The sequence below is a fragment of the Conger conger genome, chromosome 3 (assembly GCF_963514075.1).
Source record: "Conger conger chromosome 3, fConCon1.1, whole genome shotgun sequence".
In the NCBI taxonomy this organism is placed as follows: domain Eukaryota; kingdom Metazoa; phylum Chordata; class Actinopteri; order Anguilliformes; family Congridae; genus Conger; species Conger conger.
Window position 1 is genome coordinate 5,481,438 of NC_083762.1, and position 25,363 is coordinate 5,506,800.

The following is a 25,363-nucleotide window of genomic DNA, read 5'->3' on the forward strand; positions in this document are numbered from 1 at the left end:
CAAGGGCCACAATTTGAAAATCCCTGTTGTAGACAAACACTTACTTGCCAGCTAACATCTGCAAACATGCCATCCTATTACTAATTCACTTTGATTTTATTTTATTTTCAGTAGTTCTGTGTTAGTACTGACCGTTACTACTGAATCATGTTTAAGGGGACCACTGAAGTGAACAGCAGAGATGGCTGAAACGTAGGTTAAATTGGGGCTTCTTGTGTCAGAACAGGTGCATCTATATATATATATGTATATATATGTATTGCGTTCCCACTGTAAGGTTGAGGACCCTCGTCTCACCCAGAGAGAAGATCTCCCACAGCAGGATCCCGTAGGACCACACGTCACTCTGCACCGTGTACACGCAGTCGAAGATGCTCTCCGGGGCCATCCACTTCACTGGGAGCCGGGCCTGAGAGGAGCAGGTGAGAGTCCAGGGAGTCAACACATACACTGACACACACACACATACACACACTCTCACACTGACACACTGACACACACATACACACACACACACACACACGCACACACACACACACACGCACACACGCACACACACACACACACACACACACACACACGCAGACACACACACACGCACACACACACACACACGCACACACACACACGCACACACACACACACACACGCAGACACACGCACACACACACACACACACACGCACACACACACACACACACGCACACACACACACACTCACACACACACACACACACACACACACGCACACACACACGCACACACACACGCAGACACACACACACGCACACACACACACACACACGCACACACACACACACACGCACATGTGAAGAGGTGACGCGGGCTCACAAGGCGGATGAGTCTGCATGTGTCATGTTTCTCAGGGCGACCACAGAGAGTCTGTTCCAGTAAACAACGCCTCATGGAGGTGAAAGGTTATCTGGCCCCCGCGCCAGAGAAACAGGAAGTCTGCTGTGGTTCTGAACCCCCAGACCCCCCCCATATAGGCTGTGTCTCCTTCATTTCCTACAAAGAGAGCTCACTCCAATAGGAACCTCAAAAGGCAATTCATTTTTAAGGCTGGATGTCGTCGCAGAAAACTTATACTATTACTAGCAAGTTGTATATTTGCTGTGTATTTGCACTCACACAATGAACTTCTCCGCTGCCAATACGACTGTCACTTTCATGTTTTCAGCCGCCATTGTTTTAATGGAAGTAAGAAGTTCACTGAAATAAGGTGTGTTCACTGAAATAAGGCGTGTTCACTGAAATAAGGCACCTAAGAAGGATGTATTTCTTGTTCATGTCCGTGAGCCATGTCTATGAAGAACACGTGTGAAAAATAATTTAAATAATGTAAATGAAGCTGCATTGTAAGGCAGCTGTCTTCCATTTGAGGCAGTGCCACCTTCGTCTGTGTCACTCACGTTCCCTTTCACCACGTAGTTGGAGTCGTTCATGATGTCTCGCGCCAGGCCGAAGTCACAGATCTTCGCCACGCGGCCGTCCGTCAGCAGGACATTCCTCGCCGCCACGTCTCTGTGGATGCACTACAGAGACGGACAGCTGTCAATCACAGGCCTAAGAGACGGCGAGCTGTCAAACACAGGCCCAAGAGACGGAGAGCTGTCAATCACAGGCCCAACAGAGGGGGAAGACTGGAAAAACCTGAAAATAAACGCCGTAGTCTCTCCTCTAAACAAATTCTACCATCAAAACTTTCTCCAAACCCAGCTGGTAAGGAAAAAGCCAAGCAATGAGCTTGTTGGCATTTTAGCCTGTTCGTCTAATTAACCAGGTTTAATTAAATTAGTCTTTTCAAATGAGTATTTTACTTAACAGAATGTATATATTGCATCCCTCCAAGTCCGTAATACAGGCTAGAGGGGATGCAGCAAATTGTGAGCAGATTCACTGAGCAAAAAGAAGAACCCTCCATGAACGAATTCCTTTGAGCCTCGCTGAATCTGTGACACTTCCTGCGCCACAGGAAGTGATGCGCACGCTCCGCTCACTCACGTTTCTGGCAGCCAGGAAGTCCAGCCCCTGAGAGACCTGCAGGGAGAACCTCAGCAGGTCGTCCATGTCCAGAGGCCAGGTGTCCACTCCGTCGTCCTCGCCGGCCGGACCTGCGGGAGCCAGAGAGGGAGGGGCTCAGGCGGTCATGGGAACCAACGGGGGGGGGGACTGTAGCCTAGCGGCTAAGGTACATGACTGGGGCAGCCTGTAGCCTAGTGGCTAAGGTACATGACTGGGGCAGCCTGTAGCCTAGTGGCTAAGGTACATGACTGGGGCAGCCTGTAGCCTAGTGGCTAAGGTACATGACTGGGGCAGCCTGTAGCCTAGTGGCTAAGGTACATGACTGGGGCAGCCTGTAGCCTAGTGGCTAAGGCACATGACTGGGGCAGCCTGTAGCCTAGTGGCTAAGGTACATGACTGGGGCAGCCTGTAGCCTAGTGGCTAAGGTACATGACTGAGACCCGGCGGAAGGTTGGTGGTTCAAGCCCCAGTGTAGCCACGATAAGATCCACACAGCTTTCAGTAAGGCCCCTAATCCCACATTGCTCCAGGGGGGGGATTGGCCCCTGCTTAGTCTAATCAACTGTAAGTCACTTTGGAAGAAATTACAGTTAGTTAAATAACCGTAATAAAATGGGGGGTTCCTCTAAAGTAGAACCTAGTGTTTTAAGTTTCTGTTTGCTTGACAGGTGAAATTTTCTCTTGACTAGGTTTAGTCAAACTCTCTCACTTCATTGGCAATATTTCTGTCTTATTTTGCAAAAAAGTAATACGATTAATAGGGTATGATTTCAAGTCTAAATATAAGACTTAAGATGTAAGATTTTTTGGTTTTTGCAGTGCGCCGATGCATACCCTGGGCAGGCCCGGGAACGGTCCCTGGCTTCATATCCAGGTAGTTGTCCGAGCAGGAGCTGGAGATCCCGCTGTCGCTATGGAAACACAGCCAGGAGAGGGGGACCAATTAACAATCGATGCTGCAAAGGCACTTGGGAGGAACACGGTTGGTGAAAACCACTGACACTGACACTGACATATTGACTGACTAATATGTTGGAAAAATAAAAATTCTTGGAGAGATTCCATCTCTTAACACTGCAGACCACTTGTATGCAGATACATATGGCAATATAAGTACAGTAAACTGCCACATATTTTAATGATAATGTGAATTTAGATTTGAGATTGATAGCCTTGTGAATAGAGCCAGGTACACTCACAGTGTGTCAACACTGGTTGTCAACCAGGTTTAATCAGGGAGTGACCTTGTTTTTAGCTGGGGTATTTTCTTCTGGTGTGAGATGTGTTTTGGTAGCATGAGAGCATGAAACAGATAGCATTATGCTATGGCAGATGATGCTCTTATCCGGAGCAACGTACAAGAAAGTGCAAATCACAACCAGGAAACCCTAGAGGAAAGTGCTAAGAATACAACAATGATAAGGACTTGGGCTACTGTTTCTTTACAACACAACACAAAATAATGATATACACTTATGTAGAAACAACAATAAACAGCTTACATAGTGTGAGAGAGCAGGGGCGGGAGACCAAGAGCGACCGGGAAGGGATCACAAAGTTACCAACGATAAGTTGGATAACCACTGAGATAAGCGAGGACCGAAAACGGGAGAGAGACTCCCTGGTGCAAAGTGCAAACTAGCACGAAATCCCCAACGAAGTGGGCGAGTTTTGTGAGAGAAATTAACTGAAAAAGGGAACCAAATTCCCTGGCGATTCGCCAACCGAAAATCTGACCTGAACTATAACGGTCAGGAAAAACGAAACGATTTCTGACAGACAGTCTCGAAAGGGCTAAACCTTAGCGCCAAACTCTGCCACTCCCTCCTCTAAACAGAAGCGCGGACCTAAGCAACAAAAATAGGGAAGGTCCACGGGAACCAACCAAACCAAAAGAAACAATATTGGTCCCTATACTATAGCTAATTTCTAAACTGAATGCTTTTCAAGTCCTCCAACAACACTCTACCTCTATACCTCTATACCTCTATACCGGCTCAGTGCACGTGTGAAAATGAAACACCAAACCTCAGAGCAGTGCCAGGAAGAGACTTAAATAGCTGTCCAAGCAGCTGACTGCAGTCGGCCATGATTACCCCCGCATTCCACATGCGGGAGGTAATTTATCTTGCTGAACCTGGCCGGCACGCCCTCGAGGTCTAGAGAGATAAATACAGGAATTTCCCGAAGTAGGCAGTGAAAACGATGACCCATAGGCAAACAAAAGCCATAGACCCAATGAAAGCCAGCAATAAACCCACTCCAGCGAACACAACTCTAGTAATCATGAGACACACACAGGCCATGGCACACACACACAGCCCTCGCCGTCCTGTACCCGGTTTCATCTGTCCTAACACGTGTCTCATTGAGGTGGGCTATGCGAGAGTTCACTGCGTCTAGCCCTGCGCTGCAGGAAGTGCGGGGGGCCCTTCCCGTACCTCCGGATGTACTTCTTGTCGATGCACAGGTTCTTATAGTCGCCGGTCTCCTCGGGGACCTCCGGCATGGGGATGACGCAGTTCAGGAAGGTCTCGGCCTTGCACCGCAGGAAGTTCAGCAGGTCGCCGTGGCAGCAGTACTCCGTGATCACCAGCACCGGTCCTGAGCCCCACCAGGAACGGGAGACAGGGCGTGTGAGAGGGACACCACACCACCGTTACCTAACTGACGCTTTTATCACAAGCAAACTGCGGTTGATTAGGCTAAGCCGGGGCCAGTCCCGCGAGCGAGCGGTTATTCGCGCGTCACGTGACCGAATCGGCCGCTCTGATTGGCCCAGCCTACCTCCGTGCGTGCAGGCGCCCAGCAGGTTGACGATGTTCTTGTGCTGTCCCAGGTGGCTGAGGATCTTCAGCTCGGAGATCAGAGCCTCCTTCTCCTCCGGGTGAGCACTCGCTGTGGAGAACCAGGAGCTCACTGCTTTAGACCCACATCCACTTCCTTCCACTTAAGTTCCTGCTGACTGACTCTGCTACTCCTATGACATTATTATTGTTAATATGAAACATTTAAAATGAAACATTTTTTTGATTCTGGTTCCTGGGTTTTCAACACAGCATCCTTGAAGGTATTGTTTGGAGCCCTTGACCAGACTTGAAATGCTATGACTATGTTTAGATTTTGGAAAGTACTGTATTTAAAATGTAAAACCTTTGTTGATACCCTCCTGGGTATCCCCCGTATGAGCCTGGGTGAGTGTTCCTCGATCGCAAAAAAGTTGAAAACCCCTGTTCTATCTCAGATTTAGAATATCACCGAACCCGTCTTCTCGCAAAGCTTGCTGCAAAGCTGCCACTGCGTCACGGAGAGGAACTCACGCTTCAGCATCTTCACGGCGACCTGCATCACGTTGTCCTCCTTTCCCAGACCGTAGGCCATGGCCTCCACCACCTTCCCGAAGGCACCGGCACCGAGAATCTTCCCTGGAGCGACGGCATCCGTAAGATTACGTTACATTACATCAATGGCATTTGGCAGACGCTCTTATCCAGAGCGACATACAGTTGATTAGACTAAGCAGGAGACAATCCTCCCCTGGAGCAATGCAGGGTTAAGGGGCCTTTGCTCATGGGCCCAACGGCTGTGCGGATCTTATTGTGGCTACACCGGGATTAGAACCACCGACCTCGGGTGTCCCAGTCATTTACCTTAACCACCGTATCCAATCACGCAGCTCAGATTACTACATTACAGTGGCATTACCGTTATTTGTCTGTGAGGTTAAGGGCCTTGCTCAAGAGCCCAACAGCTGCACTGTGGCTAGACTGGGGATTGAACCACGAATCTTCCAGGACCTAGTCAAGCACCTTAGCCACTAGGCTACAGGCTGCCCTGATTGTCCCACATCCACATACGGGCAACAGGAGCTCAGGAGGTACGAGCGGTCGTCCCCCACCCTGAGTGTGTCGAAGTGTCTAACCCCCGAATGCTCCTGACGAGCTGGTTGATGTCTTGCATGGCAGCCAGTCAGTGTTGGTGTGTGTGTGTGTGTATGAATGGGTGAATGAGAAGCATCAATTGTACAGCACTTTGGATAAAGGCACTATATAAATGCCTACCATTTACCATCACCATTGGTGTGTGTGTGTGTGAGTGTGAATGGGTGAATGAGAGGCAACAATAGTAAAGTGCTTTGGACAAAATAACTAATATATACAATGCTGTCCATTTACCATTTGATAGTATTTTTGCCACTCTTAACATGGCTTTTTGACTTCATATGACAATAGGTTTTAATTTATCATTTCACAAAACAGAAATGATGTGAGGACAGTGACACACCTAGCTTCAGCTTGTCTCTCGGGAACTCCCATTTCTCATTGTATGGAAGCTGGGAAGGGTCAATAAAGGTGTAGTTGTTTCCATCGCTTGCTTCAATGATCTTCCACCGGATTTCATATCTGGGTTTCTGAAAAGAATCATCAAACATCTATGGTAAGGCTTTTCATATCTTTCCAGCTAAGAAGTCTGTGAAAGATACACCATTGAGTTAACCAATTCAAAAGAACCCTCAAATACACAAGTATTCAAGTATCAAAAATCACCATCTCCTCTCCAACTAGTCCCTCTCGCACCTGAAATCAGCCAGGAGTTCTAGAACACTGACTTAGAAAAAAAGAAACATTCCAAAAAAAAAAAAAGTCAAAGGGTTCAACTTTGAAGAGAGTGATCACTGTGTGGAATAGCTTGCCAGATCATGTTGTGGAGTTAAAAAGCTAAGCTAAGCATTAGAGGTACTTTAGTGGGAGGACAATGTGAGCATTGCTGGGCTGAATGGCTTGTCCTCATCATTATGTTGCTTATTGTTTATTATAAGGATCCCCATTAGCTGACGCCATGACGACCAGCTAGTTTTCCTACACAATACACGTAGACATACAACCGTTAACAACTATCAAAAACAAGTAAAACCAAGATGAGACGACATTACACATGGATACACATGGACATTACATTACATTACAATGTAATGTAATGTGATGTTAAAGGTACAATAGGTAAGAGTTTTGTGTTAAAACATTGTTACAAGATCATTGTAAACCCCTTCCTATCACTGAAAAAGGCTCACTGACATGTTGACTCACCCTCTGCCTGTGTTTATAGTCCTTAAATTCCGTTTTCAAAATATACAGTTGACGGCCCGACACTCTGTACCAAAACATTTTTAGAACTGTACAATAATTCAAGCTCATTGGTTGAAAATTGGTTCTAATTGCCACAGCCAGTGGCGTTTCGGCATAAGCGCGAGTACAGAGAAGGGGGAGGGATAAGCAGTGTTGTGGTTTGAAGGTGTTTGTTGCTGCTGTATCTCTCTCCACCGTTAGAAGTCCGAAAGGACCTATCGCACCTTTGACTGCAGCAGCTGAGCGAGAATGAAGCTGATGCCCACCTGTTTGTATTTGTAGAGCAGGATCAACAGAAGAAGCAGGAAGAGGGCAGCCATTGCAGCTGCGCCGACCAGGGTGGGTGTAAACAGCTTATCTATAGAAGAAAAAAAACAAGCAAAGGGAAGTAAGCGAAACTGTCTTAAACTACAGTGTACGGTTTTTTTTATTTGGGAGGCATTATCGTGCACTGAACCTCGATCAGGGAAAAAAAAAAACTGAACATGAACTCAAAATACAGAGACCGGGAAATCAAGGATGTCTGTCTTTTGGTTCCTGTTTAGAAATTGCATACCTTTTTGTTATTCTCTGTTTTAAAAGGGATGTGACCTTTATTTATGAGCACCAGTATCCACAGGTGCACTGTGGGATTGCTGGCTTTGTGGTGTTATCAGGTCTTGGTCTCCAACGATGAGGTTTTTGTGGGCATTGATTTGCATTTAACTGAATTAAAGGGGAAGGGATCTACCGTAAATGCTAAGGCTCAGTTTCAACTGAGTCTGACGTTTGTCATATCATCTGAAAGCCAGTCACCAGCATGTGCTATCTTACACAGACCTTATTTTTTGGCAGAAAAAGGAAATCCCTACAGGAGAAAAAGCATCTCCCAAAGAAATCGATGGCTCAAAAATTCTGAATGCAAAAATGTTCCAGGCTTTAGGACGACAAACTGTCACACTGTATTGAAGACAAACTGAAACGGACGTTAGAGCAGCACTAGCTTCTGTGAAATTATGAATTTGTTAAAAAAAATGAGTTAAAACAGATCTTTTAGAGGCAGTCGATTTCACTGACGTCGAATGAGGAGGAGGAAGCAGAGCCGGAGCCTATGGTTCTTATGGGCTCTCTTGTCAAAATACTATATATATCATGTATAATATATGTATAACTATATATATTTTGGGAATAAAACGTGTTCGTATGGTTACAACGAATTGACTACATTGAGGGAAAAGTGAATTTTGATTTCAGCTCGTCTTTAACAGCTTGTCTGTAAAAGCTGTGTCCTGCGTTAGGGGGGCAGTTAGGGAGGTGGTGGAGGGCGTAGCCTTACAGAAGACCTCCATGGTGAAAGTGAAAAGCTGTGTCCTGCGTTAGGGGGGCGGGGTGGAGGGCGTAGCCTTACGGGAGACCTCCATGGTGAAAGTGAAAAGCTGTGTCCTGCGTTAGGGGGGCGGGGTGGAGGGCGTAGCCTTACGGGAGACCTCCATGGTGAAAGTGAAAAGCTGTGTCCTGCGTTAGGGGGGCGGGGTGGAGGGCGTAGCCTTACGGGAGACCTCCACGGTGAAAGTGAAAAGCTGTGTCCTGCGTTAGGGGGGCGGGGTGGAGGGCGTAACCTTACGGGAGACCTCCATGGTGAAAGTGAAAAGCTGTGTCCTGCGTTAGGGGGGCGGGGTGGAGGGCGTAGCCTTACAGGAGACCTCCATGGTGAAAGTGAAAAGCTGTGTCCTGCGTTAGGGGGGCGGGGTGGAGGGCGTAGCCTTACGGGAGACCTCCATGGTTAAAGTGAAAAGCTGTGTCCTGCGTTAGGGGGGCGGGGTGGAGGGCGTAGCCTTACGGGAGACCTCCATGGTGAAAGTGAAAAGCTGTGTCCTGCGTTAGGGGGGCGGGCTGGAGGGCGTAGCCTTACGGGAGACCTCCATGGTGAAAGTGAAAAGCTGTGTCCTGCGTTAGGGGGGCGGGGTGGAGGGCGTAGCCTTACAGGAGACCTCCATGGTGAAAGTGAAAAGCTGTGTCCTGCGTTAGGGGGGCGGGGTGGAGGGCGTAACCTTACGGGAGACCTCCATGGTGAAAGTGAAAAGCTGTGTCCTGCGTTAGGGGGGCGGGCTGGAGGGCGTAGCCTTACGGGAGACCTCCATGGTGAAAGTGAAAAGCTGTGTCCTGCGTTAGGGGGGCGGGGTGGAGGGCGTAGCCTTACGGGAGACCTCCATGGTGAAAGTGAAAAGCTGTGTCCTGCGTTAGGGGGGCGGGGTGGAGGGCGTAGCCTTACAGGAGACCTCCATGGTGAAAGTGAAAAGCTGTGTCCTGCGTTAGGGGGGCGGGGTGGAGGGCGTAGCCTTACGGGAGACCTCCATAGCGAAGGTGTCTGATCCCACGCCGGCCAGGTTGGAGGCCACGCACTCCACGGTCATCCTGTGGCTGGACGGTCCCACGGTCAGCACGCTCTCCACCCCCACCGGACCGTACCTCTCCCTCTGCACCTCCACCGTCTCCGCCGGGAGGCGCTCCAGGACCGCCGAAACGTTCTCGCTGCAGCTGCCGGGAAAAACGGGAAAAACGGGAAAGTCGGAGAGGAACGGACAATCTCGCTGCCATCAAGACCTGAGTCTCCTGCTGGTCTTAGATCACCAGTCTGGAGTCCCCATTCAGGTGTGTGTGTGGGGGCGGCCTGTAGCCTTGTGGCTGAGGTACCTGACTGGGACCCGGGAGGTTGCTGGTTCGAGCCCCAATGTAGCCAAGTTTAGATCGGCACAGCTTGGGCCCTTGAGCAAGGCCCTTAACCACACATTGCCCGAGGGCGGATTGTCCCCTGCTTATTCTAATCAACTGCAAGTCACTTTATAATTCTAGTAGTTGTAATGTATGTTAGCAAAGGCTGCGCATTGTTATCTTAATAAACAACATGAATTATAAACTATTAGAGTCAGCTAAAGATATACATTCTGTTGATGTTAGTTACAGTTATTTAGCTGACGTTGTTATCCAAAGCGACTTACAGTTGATTGGACTAAGCTGGGGCTAATAAGCAGGGGCTAATTCCCCCTGGAACAATATGGGGTTAATAGCCCTGCTGAAGGGCCCAACAGCTGTGATGTGGCTATGCTGGGGCTTGAACCACCAACCTTCCAGGTCCCAGTCAAGGAACTCAGCCACTAGGCCACAGGCTGCCCCATGATGTAATATCCAGTCCATGCACTCCCCCTGAGCACGTACCTTGGTCTGATTCCGGAACACTGGTACCAGAATATTTGGGGCGCGGGGTACCCAAAAGACGTGCAGGTGAGGGTACTGATGTTCTCCCATCTCACCTCGGCGACAGGCTTCTCTGTCATAGAACAAGCGAAAGCCAGAATTTACACATCCGGAGGGGTGTCAATCCATGCTGTGAGATGTGAGATGTTTTGACACAAGCTAGACTAGGTTGACCCCGTTATAACTCATGTTCTACCTGGATATAGGCACAGGTGAAAAAATCAAGGTCTCCCCCAAAAAGTATTTTTGGTTCTAATCCTGGATTTTACAATTTTTCAGTCTGGAGGTAGAGCTAGTTAATTGGTGGAAGAAACCCATGGCAGGACTTTTACATTCCATCTCTTTTACTTTTACTTTTTAACTTTTACTTTCCACCTCTGGCTGCGTCCTACTCGGCCTGAAAACTTCAACCAGATGTAACCGGGTTTTCACTTGGATTTCAGTGACGTGCCACCACAAAATTGTCCCCTGGGCAACCAATCAGAGAGTGAACGGTGAACCAAGGGACATAGCTTCAACCATTTTTCAGGCTGAACGGCAGTTGCCTATCGCTTCATGTTGTATGCCAGCTGGTCCGAGAAGACTTGGGGCCTGGGGCTGTTAGTTTCAATCACAGAATACTGATGGGCCATCACATACTGGCAGGCCTATATCAATGGGGCATGCTGGGTTTAATATTTACTAATGTTACTAAGTGCACTAGCCACTATTGGCCACCAGGGGAGACTCACGGTACATCCGCACGTTGAAGGAAATGGAGGCGTTGGCCTTGCTGCTCTTTGCGTAGAAGGTGTACTGGCCTTGCTCACCAAAGTTCATCCTCTTCAGCAGGAGGATAGCCTCGTACCTGTTGGCAAACATCGAATGCCCACACGCGCACACACACACACACACACACAAACACACACACACACACTTTGGGTGAAACTCGGTCTTAGTTGAATCTTCTGCTTTCCCTTCCCTGAACTCTGGTTTCTCAACAAACTCTGCTGATCCTGGGGTTACTGTGAGGTTAGCTGGTTAACCAAGGCTACCAATTCAGCACTTTTCAAGATGCAGAACTGCTTCCTCTTCAAAAAACAAAAAGAACAAGTGACGTGAAATAAGTAAAAAAATAGAATAATAAAGGTCAGTGCGCTTTGCATTTACTGGCATGCAAACGCACAACATTGACTGTAGGAAACCTTTCTGCTGACTGTCATAAATGTTATTTAATAATCAGTCAAGTGTAATCACCAGACCTGGGTTAAATACGTAATTGTTTTGGATTGAAATATGTCCCATAAAATACTCTCAAAAAGTGCAAAAACAGCCTTCTGGTACATTGCAACCATGGAGGTCTGGTTGGCTCAATTGCACCAGGCAAAATAAATCGAGCACAGAAAAGTATTTGAATCCAGCAAATATCTGAGCCCAGGTCTGGATAATTACACAAAATAAAATGGCAGTAGGCGGCACTGATGGTGCAGTGGGTAGCACTGCCGCCTCACAGCAAGGAGGTCCTGGGTTCGAATCCCCGTCGGCTGGGGCCTCTCTGTGTGGAGTTTGCATGTTCTCCCCGTGTCAGCGTGGGTTTCCTCCGGGTTCTCCAGTTTCCTCCCGCAGTCCAAAGACATGCACGTTAGGCTGATTGGAGAGTCTAAATTGCCCATAGGTATGAGTGTGTGAGTGAATGGTGTGTGTGCCCTACGATGGACTGGCGACCTGTCCAGGGTGTATTCCTGCCTTTCGCCCCAATGTATGCTGGGATAGGCTCCAGCCCCCCTGCGGGCAGAGGCGAAGGGGGCCACACCTGTTGTTGTGCGTGTAGAACTTCTGCTCCAGCTCCGAAATGATGCGCGAGGAGGGCGCGCCCCATCGCTTCTCCAGGATCTGGGGGTACGCCTCGATCAGCACCCTCAGCTCCAGGTCCTCCCCCTCGCTCACCTCCACGTCCGTGCCCTGACGGGCGAAGCCGCGCTGCAGCCACGGGGACAGGCGGATGTACGGCCCATCTGCGGGAGGCACACGGGGGGCGGCCATTTGGTGTCAAGGTTGCGGTTGCAGTTTCTGTCTAGCATACGCCGTAAAATGGTCGTGGTGTCTTCTGACTTACAGGATGACGGAGAGCCGCTACAAGTAGCACAAGCCCAACATTGATTGGTGGATTATTTCTGAGCGTAATAATCCACGTTCTGAGACCCCCGTGGGAATCGCCAGAAGCCTGTTCCACAAAGCAGGATCACTGAGTTAGCTGGATAACTGCATCAAGTAAAATCTGGAATTGGCCCTAATCTGGAAAACGGACTGAAGCAAGTACCATCCATCCATCCATCCATCCATTATCTTAACCCGCTTATCCTTAACAGGGTCGCAGGGGGGCTGGAGCCTATCCCAGCATACATTGGGCGAAAGGCAGGAATACACCCTGGACAGGTCACCAGTCCATCGCAGGGCACACACACCATTCACTCACACACTCATACCTATGGGCAATTTAGACTCTCCAATCAGCCTAACCTGCATGTCTTTGGACTGTGGGAGGAAACTGGAGTACCCAGAGGAAACCCACACAGACACGGGGAGAACATACAAACTCCACACAGAGGCCCCAGCTGAAAGGGATTCGAACCCAGGACCTCCTTGCTGTGAGGCGGCAGTGCTACCCACTGCACCATCCATGCCACCACTGAAGCAAGTACGAAGAATTATTTTTCACGTTTTACTCCATACAGTTATCTGGTTAACTCGGTAATCTTGCTTTGTGGAACAGGCCCCAGAAAGTATCTACCAATCATAGTCAACTGATTGAGCCCTCTTTTTTCTTTTTCTTTTAAAAAAAATATTTTATTTGACCCTAACCCTGATTATAATCCATTATTAATAATAAAATGAAATAAAAACAATAAAAAGGATTTGCATTTTAAAATACAGTAATTCTTGACATTGAAACCCAGACCATCAGCTAATATAAGCCTGAAGAGTTACAGATAATCCGTAGGAATGTCAGGTGTTTTACCTACGACCTGCAGGTGGGTGATGGTGCTGTTTGTTCCTGCCTCATTGACTCCCACGCAGGTGATGTTTCCTGTGTCCGTCTTCTTCACGGAGGGAATGGTCAGGATGCTAACGATGTCCAGCCGGTTACCTTCTGAATGACTCTTCTCCTCTGGGGCTGGCAACTGGGGACCAGGGCGACAAATCCAAAGTCTTAGTGCAAGTGAAGTTGCTTAAGAGAGGCCCTCTGATATTTACGAAACATAACTGCAACGAAAAGGTGTTATTTCGATCACCGTCTAACCTTGCTATTCCTATGAGTCAGAATCGACACGGCATATATTTTCCAAACACAAGAAAGCATATAAAACTAAAAATGAAATATATTTAAAAAAATATATATATTGCTCAGGTGAAATGGAAGGCATGTGTTAGAAATGTATTTGAAAAAAGAAATTAGGAAAGGTTTGGAGAGGGGGATGTGTTTTTTTGTGAGGACTGGGACGTGCCCAGGGAGTTGATACTCACACTGCGGGAGGAGTGTGTCCAGGTGACGTTGTAGTAGAAGTTGGGGTTGTGCGTGGAGCAGCGGATTCTCAGCTGCTCTCCCACGATGCGCACGTACTCATCCGCCTCCAGGAACACGTAGGGGGGGGACCGCAGCTCTGAAAGAAGACCGGGGGCTGTGTTCGAAGCCGCATACTACTCATCCTTCATTTCAGGCTGATTTTTCACTGAGATTTTGTACAAGTAGTTTGCCAAGTATATGGCTTTGTACACAGCCTTTGCCTCGATTTCACTTCCCAACACTTTGGTTCGGTTGAAGCTCACGGACTGTGCCCAAAACTGCTTTCCTGTCTACCATTGAGTGTACTAGTTTGTAACTTTTATGCTCGATGGGAGGCAAGTAAGCTGTACGGAACACAGCCATAGAAAATTTCAGCCAAGACCAGTTTGGTCTGGTTGAGTATGCCGCTGGTCAAACTGGTGGACGAGTTATAGGCTGCTCAACAGTTGGTCACCTCGCTAAAACCAGGGGGAAGTGTCAAAAACAGACTGAACCAGTTTTGCAATCTTAGGTTGGTTTAAGCGGGAAGGTAACAGGGGCCAGTAGGTGGTTTTTTTCGCCACGTTGGTTTGCGACGCCTAGCACAGACTCGCTGTGACTCACTCTGGATGACGTTGATGGAGAAGGGTCTGGAGGCCTTCTCCAAGCCCCGGACCTTGGCGACGCAGACGTAGTCAGCGTTGAAGCTGGGGTGCAGGTTTCGGATGAGGACCCCTCGCTTGGGGTCGACGGTGTAGTTCATCCCGGGTGGGACGGAGGAGCCGTTATGCATGCGCAGCGAGAATTCCGTGGCGTTGGGGTCCGTCAGCAGGCAGGCCAGCATACAGTCTTCCCCCTCCTTCTTCACCAGCCTGGTGCTCGAGGTGGTGAAAAGAATTGTTGGATCTAACGGAGGTAAACAAACAAACAGTGTATATACATTGTTTCTTTTTATTCAGAGATGCTGGTAACAGACTGCACAAAGTAACACGTTGAACAGTTGTTTTTACTTCAGTCCATTGTCCAGATTTGGGGTGGGATCCGGGTTTTAGTCAGTGCAGTCATCCAGCTAACTCAGTGATCCTGCTTTATGTGTTTTGGACTTTCCTGCATTTGACATAAGCTAAGCATTGGATCAATAGAGGACAGAAAAGGAATCCAAAACAAAAACTATTTGGAACCACCCAGGTCTGACTGGTTGAGATACAGGTTCACAAGACCAAGCATGAAATCTTCATCTCAGATTTTTCATACAGTAACATGCTAGAAAAACCAATATTGCAAAGCAATTCTAATTATATCATCCATGGTTGTGATCCTATTAACTTTTTTCTGGTATTCTTAAAATATTGTCATTTGCTTTTGAATATAGCTTATACTGAAAAATCAGGTTGCTTCCCCTTTTGCAAGCAGATTCTGTTGAGATGACAAACAAACCCCAATCTAAATACATCAGTGGTTTTACCTGTAGATCTTTACAGCATGTATTAACCTTTCATACAGGGAAGGTCTTACGATTAGCTTGGCCATGCTGGTAGACCAGCTCATACCCAGCTAGACCAGTTAAAGATTAACTTGGCCATGCCGGTTGACCAGCTCATACCCAGCTAGACCAGCTTTATGACCAGCTTGGCCATGCTGGTTGACTAGCTCATACCCAGCTAGACCAACTTTATGACCAGCTTAGCCATGCTGGTCGACCAGCTCATACCCAGCTAGACATTTACATTCACATTTACATTTTAGTCATTTGGCAGACGCTTTTAATCCAAAGCGACTTACAAGTGCATAGGTTCTTCCACAAGTCAAAGCATCACATCCATAACTAGGAAAATACAAAGGAAGTGCTGTTCTATACATAGAGTCATCATAAGTGCAATACATTTTATTTTATTTTTTATTTTTTTTGGGGGGAGGGGGTTAGACAAGAGGGATAGGGATATCAGAAAGGGGGGCGGGGGAAATCAGGAGGGAGGACTAAGGTAGAGTTTGAAAAGGTGTGTTTTTAGTCTGCGTCTAAATAGGGGGAGGGATTCTGCTGTCCTGACAGTGGTAGTCGGAGTAGACCGGAGTGGTCTAGCTGGGGAGTAGGGAGTGATCAAGGATTGTATGTAAGGTGGGGCAGTCCCCTTAGCAGCCTGAAATGCCAACACTAGGGCCTTGAATCGGATGCGTGCGGCAATAGGAAGCCAGTGGAGGCCAATGAGAAGCGGGGTGACATGAGCCGACCTGGGCTGACTGGTGATCAGGCGGGCTGCAGCATTCTGGACCAGCTGGAGGGGCTTGATGGCACACGCTGGGAGACCGGCTAGGAGGGAGTTGCAGTAATCCATGCGGGAAATGACGCGCGCCTGGACTCGGAGCTGGGTGGCTTTTTCCGTCAGGAGATGGCGGATACGACGTATATTGTACAGAAAGAACCTGCAGGTTCTGGCAGTGGAGGATACTTGTGGAGCCAGGGTGAGGCAGTTATCAAGAGTCACCCCAAGATTCTTTGCCGTACGGGAGGAGGAAACTACAAAGTCCTCGACAATCAGTGAGAGGTCGATTGACGGAGAGGACTTAGCCGGGATGTAGAGAAGCTCAGTTTTGGCAAGGTTAAGCTTCAGGTGGTGGGAAGAGATAACAGAACCATGGTGTATAGCAAGAAGAGGAGAGGACCAAGAACTGAGCCCTGCAAGACTCCAGTTTGTAGGGGGTGAGGGTCAGAGACTGAGCCCCTCCAAGTCACCTGGTAGGAGCGACCAGAGAGGTAGGAGGAAAACCAAGCGAGTGCAGATCCTGTGACACCCATTCCAGTCAGCGATGAGAGAAGAATCTCATGGTTGACTGTATCGAAGGCGGCCGACAGGTCGAGGAAGATGAGGACAGAGGAGAGGGATTTGGCTTTAGCAGAGTGGAGTGCCTCAGTGACCGTGAGCAGGGCGGTCTCAGTGGAGTGGCCACTCTTGAAGCCGGACTGGTTGGGGTCATGGAGATTGTTGTGAAGAAGATAAGTGGACAGTTGGGAGCAGATCGCCCGTTCCAGAGTCTTGGCGAGAAAGGGAAGAAGTGAGACAGGCCTGTAGTTGCTCAGAGCAGAGGGGTCAAGAGTAGGTTTTTTGAGCAGGGGAGTGACTCTGGCCAGGCCATGGTGCCAGAAGAGAGGGAGGTGTTGATTAGAGAGGAGAGAAAAGGGAGAATGTCATTAGATATAGATTGTAGAAGGGGAGAGGGGATGGGGTCAAGAGGAGTTTCAATGTGTCGGAGTCAGAGAGGGGAGAAAAGGAGGTTAGGGAGTTGGGGAAGGTAGGAGGGTCAGCAGGGGGAGAGGGTTGGGAGAAGGAATTGCGAATGGCATCAACCTTCTTTTCAAAGAAGGAGACGAAGTCATCAGGTGTGAGTGATGAGGGAGGTGGGGGTGGAGGGGGGGCCAGAGGAGAGGAGAAGGTTGAAAACAGTTGGCGGCCGCGTAAATTTTCGAGTGAAAGAAGGAAGATTTAGCTAGAGAGACAGAGGAGTGAAAAGATGATAGGAGGGCATGGAAGGAAGCCATATCACTGGGGAGACAGGACCTTTTCCATTTTCTCTCCGCTGCCCGCAGTTGGGTTCGGACAGCTCGTAGAGCATCAGAAAGCCAAGGACTGGGGGGGGGGGGGAGGCCCGAGCTAATTTGGTAGTGAGGGGACACAGAGAGTCAAAGGAAGATGAGAGGGAGGACATGAGGGTTGTAGCAGCATCATCGGGAGACATTTCAGAGAAAGACTCCGCGGATGGTAGGGAGGAGAGGATTGTAGATGAGAGGGTGGAGGTAGACAGGTGGCGTAGGTTCCGCCGACAGGTGACAGTGGATGGTGGGAGAGATGGATAGGTATTAGAGGAGAGTGGAAGACAAAAAGAGATGAAGGAGTGGTCAGATATATGGAGTGGTGTTACAGAGAGGTTGGTTGTTGTGCAGCTCCTTGTGAAGATGAGGTCAAGAAGGTTGCCTGCTTTATGGGTGGGAGGGGAAAGTGTGAGGGTAAGGTCAAAAGAAGAAAGGAGGGAGAGAAAGGTAGACTGGGTGGACTCTGAGTTGAGATTGAAGTCACCCAGGCGGATGAGGGGAGTGTCATTGACTGGTGAGGAGCTAAGGAGCATGTCCATCTCATCCAAGAAGCTCCCTAGAGGACCCGGGGGGCGATAAACAACAATAATAAACAGTAAAGTAACAGAAACCGCATGAAATTCAAAAGAGCAGAAGGCGAAGGATGAGGAGAAGACACTAGATCTCCATGAGGATGAGATTAGGACCAGTTTAAGATTAGCTTGGCCATGCTGGTTGACCAGCTCATACTCAGCTGGACCAGCTTCATGACCATCTTGGCCACGCTGGTTGACCAGCTCACACCCAACTAGACCGGCTCAATTTGGTCAAGCTGGTCAATCTAGAATGGCCGGATTTTCGCAGCGGGGGACCCCGTTCACCCCGAGCCTACCGTTCACGTAGACGTGGACGGACGTCTGCAGTCCCGGCCGGGCCTGGTACTCGCACGTGTAGGTTCCGGTGTGCTCCGCGGTGAGGTTGTTGATGCGTAAGACGCTGTCCTTCCCCGGGCCCTTGGAGATGTGCTTCTTGTGCCGGGCCAGGCGGGTGACCCAGGTGACGGCGCCGCTCCCCGTGCAGCGCAGAACCAGCGACGTAGAGCGACTCAGGACCAGCTCGGGCTGGTCCAGAACCTCTCCCGAGTTCAGTCTGATCTCCGGGGGCTGCCATTCTGTGAGCCAAAAAAAAAAAAGACACGCAAGCGATGCACTCACTCTCAGTTATTAACGGATATTACATATTTACAGCGCATAGTGTGTCGGTTTTTTTTAACACACATCCATGTCTAGGTACGGACACACATTTCATGTTATTTTCAATACGGTCTGTGTCTCCCTTTGCAACACATATGTAAATTGTATATTTGTAGCGTAAACTTGACACAAAATACAATGCTTGTAGGAAAAAGTTATTTAGCTGGTGCTTTTATCCAAAGGGACTTACTTTTAATTAGACTAAGCAGTGGACAATCCCTCCTAGAGCAATGCGGAGTTAAGGGGTAGTGTCACTGTACCCTTTAGAAAGGCACTTAACCTGCCAATATCCTGCTATGGATATCCTGGATTCCATACACCTAAATGTCAGTTGTGCATGTTGCTCAGGCAAAGACCTGCTTGCGAGCTGATGATGAACGTTGCAAACACACATGATGTTGACCACCTCTGATCTTGTTGCACTGTCGAAAAGGGTGTGTCAATAGTCAACACTTTTTGTGTTACTACTTTTCTGTTACTACAGTTATCCAGCTAACTCAATAATCCTGCTTTGTGGGTTTTACTCAGTGCAGTTATCCAGCTAACTCAATAATCCTGCTTTGTGGGTTTTACTCAGTGCAGTTATCCAGCTAATCCTGCTTTGTGGAACGGGCCCAGTTGGTATATGGAGACATGTGTGTGTATGTGTGTGTATGTGGGGGGGGGGTGAGGAAATGAAAGCATTCATACTGCCTAATGTGGGAGAAATGTTCTAGACTGTGGAGACAGCACTGTCGCCTCCAGGAAACACATTGCTACATTGGCACTAATTTTGAGGGGCGGGGGGACTCAAACGCAGGGACTCGATTTCCCGTGCCTACTCTCACTTCCACATTCACACACTTCTGTGGATTAATAGTGTTTTTCCACTGCTTATATGGCCCTCTTTGAAGGGTCGATCAGCTCCTAATATATCATACCTTGATTACGCAACCCCAGTATTCTAACGATAAAGGGAGACTGGGGGCTTGTTTCACGAAAGAGATTTGCGAGGATTTTCACTCACAGATCGCAATGTCTTATCTTATCTTATAGGGGTGGCCTGTAGCATGGTGGTTGAGGTACATGACTGGGACACACAAGGTCGGTGGTTCGATCCCCAGTGTAGCCACAATAAGATCTGCACAGCCGGTGGGCCCTTGGGCAAGGCCCTTAACCCTGCATTGCTCCAGGGGAGGATTGTCTCCCGCTTAGTCTAATCAACTGTACGTCGCTCTGGATAAGAGCGACTGCCAAATGCCATTAATGTAATGCAACAGTAGTCAAGTAAAATGGTCTCCCAAAAGTCCTTTGCTGCAATTGGTAGTTTGCGAATTACCATCAATGCACTGACTGAGAATGCACACGTGGTTGTGAGTAGAAACATCAGGAGAACATCAAGATCTTGCTACAGCGAGGGGGAAACGAAAAATCTATTTTATAAACCTATTTCTCAAACAAAGAATTCATATACCCAACCATAAACATCATATCAGATGAGGGGGAAAGTATAACCTCTTCGAGCAGCATATATGGTTTTTGAAACAGACAGAGAGACCTTTATTCGCGGTAATGGGCATGGAGTTCCAGACCAGCCCCTGCTTGATGAACAGCTCTGCCCTCCATAAGCATGAAGAGGGCTCAAAACAGAGCAGTCTTTCACCCGACACCATTACGGCTCAAGTTCACAGGGGGTCGCTGAACCTTGAGGGAGAGGAACATGCGAAACTAGAAACTGAAGTTTGTGCACTGTGGTCCAGCTTTGTCCATCAGCGCCTTATGGGCAATGTCGTTTGTGGTCTAGTCATGAATCAAACATTGAACGTGGGAAGATTTTTATCAGCCAACCTTATGAAACTATTTATCTTTGCTGATGGGTGCATGCACAATATTTATTTATGAAAGATTCTCAATATTTATAAAGAATATATTTCTCAAATAAATATGTGTATATTTCCCACATTTGACCCCACAATGAATCATAATATACAATAATGACATTCAATAACATTCAGGCCTGGTTTCTCCAGCTTAGTCCAAGACTACTCTTTTCTTTTTTCAATGGAGATCTTTTTTGATTTTTGATTTTATTCCAGGACCAGGCTTAATCCATGCCTTGCAAAGCAGCCCATATAGTGTTTTCTCCAGTAGAGCACTTGAAACTGTACAGGTAAGGGAGCAGGGGAAGCTAGTAGCAGGTAATCCCTCCCACCTGTGCCTACATACACCTGTACCTGTAGCTGTGTAGTCACGCTCAACTGAACACAAGCTGCACCTGACTCTGCAATGCATCAACTGTCAACAAATCAGACCAGACAGCTTCAAGATATGGTTGGCACTCATGTGACAACATGCTTTATTAATCCATCCATCCCATGGTATATATGTTCCTGGTCAGGGTAGTGGGGGGAGCCTATACCAGCACGCATTGGGCAAAAGGCAGGAATACACCATAGACGTGTCATCAATCTATAACAGGGTAATGCTTTGCTTTGTTTTTTTACATTACATTTTATTTAGCAGGCGCTTTTATCCAAAGTGACAAACAAAACAGTGCACATCAAGATCATACAACAAATAATTGAACACGCCAGATAAGGTACAGTTCATATATGATTGGTTGTAAGGCCCTGAACATATGATGCCCAGTACAGAAGATAGAAAGGCCAAATCTATATCAACCAAACCAAGAAGACTACAATTTTGAACTACAAACTTTGCTTTATTAATGATTACTTTTAGTGGTTACTGTAAAACAGAACTGAAATATGTAGCCCGACACTCAAACCAGACATCTGCTCCTTCACAACAAACTTACACTGTTCGTAAGCAAATGCTGAAAGCCATCACACTGAGCCACGCTCTATTTATCCATCATTAGAGGGAAACTCTAAAGCCAAACTTCTACATTCAAGCAGTAATCACAGTTGAAGGTGCTTCTGTTTTGTTGACGTTGTTTGCGTCTGATGTTTGCAGTTCCTCTGTTCAAGGGAATTAAAAATCCTCAAGCACAAAGACTGCTCGACCATTTACTCGAGGGCCCCATCTTACAAATACCTGTCGAAAAAGCTGTCTTAAAACTGTGCGTGATATACTTTTATCCAAATTTTTTAAAAACTCAGAGTGCGAATAACTACACTAATATTAATGTGATGATCTATTATTAACCAGGGGAGGGCTGATGGCCCATTGAAGTAAATCTCAGCAAACAGCCGTGGAGGTGAGAAATATGCGTGTAAAATACGATATTACACTCGCCGGAGAGCACAATCAGAACATTGACCGGGGAAACTCATGATTCAGACGGATGGGAGGGGATGATCATGCCCTGTTAGTCACACTGCTAGCTCTGCGAAATATTTGTGCAATTGGTGACTTTTTCAAATAAAAACAGTTTTTTTAACAGGCTGTTTTGACCGTTTAAAGTAATGATAACTGCTGGTTGCTGTCGTTTTTTGTTTTTTTTCATGTTCTCTGCCATGTTTTCAAATACTTCTCCCCGGAGGCTGTTATTAGCATAATTCAAAACGCCCAACATAAGACACGGAGATGGGCTTGTCCAGACGGCAAACAGTTGGCACAGCTTAATGCAAAACTTCAGATTCTGCTACAGAATGAACCAGTTTAAAGATTTTTAAGATTGCAATTGGCAGTGATGGGGAGAAATCACTCTGTGACAAGACGCCAATTGCAACCCCCAAAATAGAACAACCCTCTAAATGTGCAATAATACCATTACGCATAACTGAATGCCATTCCAAAATTGCATGCCCGCAAAACACGACGACTTCCGTAACTGTCTGTGTAACGGGTATGATAACGTATGTTGTACATTCTCATAGTTGATTTCCATACTTCCCACCACATGGAAAGGCCATTGACCACCTGACCCTTTTGATAGAACTATTTGTGTTTCTAGGTGTACAGGCGCAAGAAATCAGGGACTTACTTGGCAGCAATAACCAACATCAAAACTGCGGCATCATGTTGTTTTGTAACATTACATCGCATAACATAGACAGGGCGACCTGTTGCATAGTGGTTAAGGTAAATGACTGGGACATGCAAGGTCGGTGGTTCTAATCCCGGTGTAGCCACAATAAGATCCGCACAGCCGTTGGGCCCTTGAGCAAGGCCTTTAACCCTGCATTGTCTCCTGCTTAGTCTAATCAACTGTATGTCGCTCTGGATAAGAGCGTCTGCCAAATGCCAATAATTTAATGTAAAGTAATAACATGAGATAACTGAACAGGCCATTCAGTCTTAGTCTTAGACTTAGAGCACCGTATAATATGTTAGTGCAGAGTGCAGAGAAACACATTGGGCTGATCTGCGATGTGTTTGAAGTGCAGAGAAACTTATTGGGCTGATCTGCGATGTGTTTGAAGTGCAGAGAGACGCATTTGGCTGATCTGCGATGTGTTTGAAGTGCAGAGAGACGCATTTGGCTGATCTGCGATGTGTTTGAAGTGCAGAGAGACGCATTTGGCTGATCTGCGATGTGTTTGAAGTGCAGAGAGACGCATTTGGCTGATCTGCGATGTGTTTGAAGTGCAGAGAGACGCATTTGGCTGATCTGTGTTGTGTTTGAAGTGGAGCCGCTCTGAAACAGGGGGACAGCAGGATAGTGCATAGATCAGCGAGAGGGGCGGATTGGGCCTTACCTTGGGCTGCGCAGAGCAGGATCTCAAGGACGAGAATGAGGACAAGCATTGCGCCCTCCTTCAGAATCACGTTGCATAAAAAAAAGAGTCTCCCTCGTCTCGTCTGTTCGAGGTCTGGTAAGGAACTGACTGCTGTGATAATTCAGTATCAGCTCCTTTCCATCACAACTTCCCTTTTCTCTTCACGGGGTGAGACGGCTCAGCGAACCAATCACTGAAAAGGGGTAAAAAAAAAAAAAGACCAAAAGATCATCCTGATCAGCTTCAGATCTCGGTGTACAGTGACACTTGTTCTACCTGATTTCCACGTCAAACAACGTCTTCCTCAGAGTAAAAAACATATTACTCAGAGTTATCAGGTAGTTTTAAGAGCTAGTATCAAATCTGCATTTGGGCAATTCAAACTTCCCCCTAGTATACACACACACCCACGCATGCACACACACACGCACGCACCCACACACACACACTCACACACATGCACACACACACACAAACACACACACACTCACACACACACACTCTCTCACACACACTCACACACACACACACACACACACACACACTCAGACACACACACACACACACACACACACACTCAGACACACACACACACACACACACGTAGGCACACACACACACACACACACTCAAACACAGTCTGCAATATGATGAATTTAAATATATTCTTTTTCTGTTTACTTTATTTCTTTGGTATGTAACAATATGCCATACCTGCCTGCAGCATGTCTGTGTGCTGTTCCCTGTGATCTGAAGTCGATCACATTAAGCACAGTGCATTTCAGTCGATCACATTAAGCACAGTGCATTTCAGTCGATCACATTAAGCACAGTGCATTTCAGTCGATCACATTAAGCACAGTGCATTTCAGTCGATCACATTAAGCACAGGGCATTTCAGTCGATCACATTAAGGTAGTGTGCTCCACCGTCTCGTATCAGAGCTAGTCCCTCTGATGTTTTCCGGTTTAGGAGTCTTGTGTAATCACAGATATGTGTTTGGCATTTTGTGGATCCCTCTCTGGTTGTCTGTAACTAGCTCTGTTAGTAGCGTTAGCCAACAGGCGGACCTACCTTTGGGGAACCCCTGTAGCTAGCTCTGTTAGCCGACATGCGGACCTACCTTTAGGGAACTCCAGTAGCTAGCTCTGTTAGCCGACAGGTGGACCTACCTTTAGGGAACTCCAGTAGCTAGCTCTGTTAGCCGACAGGTGGACCTACCTTTAGGGAACTCCAGTAGCTAGCTCTGTTAGCCGACAGGTGGACCTACCTTTAGGGAACTCCAGTAGCTAGCTCTGTTAGCCGACAGGTGGACCTACCTTTAGGGAACTCCAGTAGAGCGGGAAGGTGCCAGTAGCTGCTCTGTCTCTGGCTGCAGACGTAGCACTGATCTCCCGCGCTCTGCCCTGCCCTGCCTGCCTCTGCCTCTGTCCCAGGAACACCAGGGGCCACAAGGCCAGAGCATCACGCCCGTCTGGCGTCCGCGGCTTTTTAACAGACCGCGGCGAGGCCTTAAAGTGGAGCTAATACATTAGTGCAGGGCATGCCACGCTCCCAGGGCAGGCGGGAGGCTCCGCACTCATGAATGCCTCTATTGATGCTCTTCTCAAATGGGGAGGAGGGGTGTGTGTGTGTGCGTGTGTGTGTGTGTGTGTGAGAGACAGTGTGTGTTTGTGTGAGTGTGTGTGTGTGAGTGTGTGTGAGAGAGTGTGTGTGTGTGTGTGTGCGTGTGTGTGTGTGTGTGTGTGAGAGAGAGTGTGTGTTTGTGTGAGTGTGTCTGTGTGTGAGAGAGAGTGTGTGTGTGTGTGTGTGTGTGTGTGGCGAGATCCCATGATGGACATGGTGTACGGGAAGGACTCATTCCGCGTTCTTTTACACAAAGATATAGTCAAAATCGAGGCTTTATTGCCCCCTTATGGGCTCCCAGCCTCCAACATAGTCTGTTTCCTCAA

At 47.8% G+C, this 25,363-nt stretch overlaps 1 protein-coding gene across 1 annotated transcript in view; it reads right to left on the minus strand.

The window, feature by feature from the left end:
- The window catches only part of csf1ra (colony stimulating factor 1 receptor, a), a 29,835-nt gene extending 6,312 nt beyond the window's left edge, over nt 1-23,523 (minus strand). The window contains exons 1-18 of the mRNA XM_061237123.1: nt 23,391-23,523; nt 18,387-18,665; nt 14,554-14,835; nt 13,911-14,047; nt 13,405-13,567; nt 12,199-12,400; nt 11,138-11,253; nt 10,368-10,479; nt 9,496-9,689; nt 7,439-7,530; nt 6,331-6,457; nt 5,367-5,471; nt 4,834-4,944; nt 4,488-4,650; nt 2,881-2,957; nt 2,026-2,135; nt 1,434-1,556; nt 298-409 (exon numbers count right to left, since the gene is read on the minus strand). Coding sequence (XP_061093107.1) covers nt 298-409; nt 1,434-1,556; nt 2,026-2,135; nt 2,881-2,957; nt 4,488-4,650; nt 4,834-4,944; nt 5,367-5,471; nt 6,331-6,457; nt 7,439-7,530; nt 9,496-9,689; nt 10,368-10,479; nt 11,138-11,253; nt 12,199-12,400; nt 13,405-13,567; nt 13,911-14,047; nt 14,554-14,835; nt 18,387-18,665; nt 23,391-23,439 — 2,554 coding nt within the window. The 5' untranslated portion in view covers nt 23,440-23,523. The remainder of the gene's footprint in view (nt 1-297; nt 410-1,433; nt 1,557-2,025; nt 2,136-2,880; nt 2,958-4,487; nt 4,651-4,833; nt 4,945-5,366; nt 5,472-6,330; nt 6,458-7,438; nt 7,531-9,495; nt 9,690-10,367; nt 10,480-11,137; nt 11,254-12,198; nt 12,401-13,404; nt 13,568-13,910; nt 14,048-14,553; nt 14,836-18,386; nt 18,666-23,390) is intronic.
- Nucleotides 23,524-25,363: the final 1,840 nt, after the last annotated feature.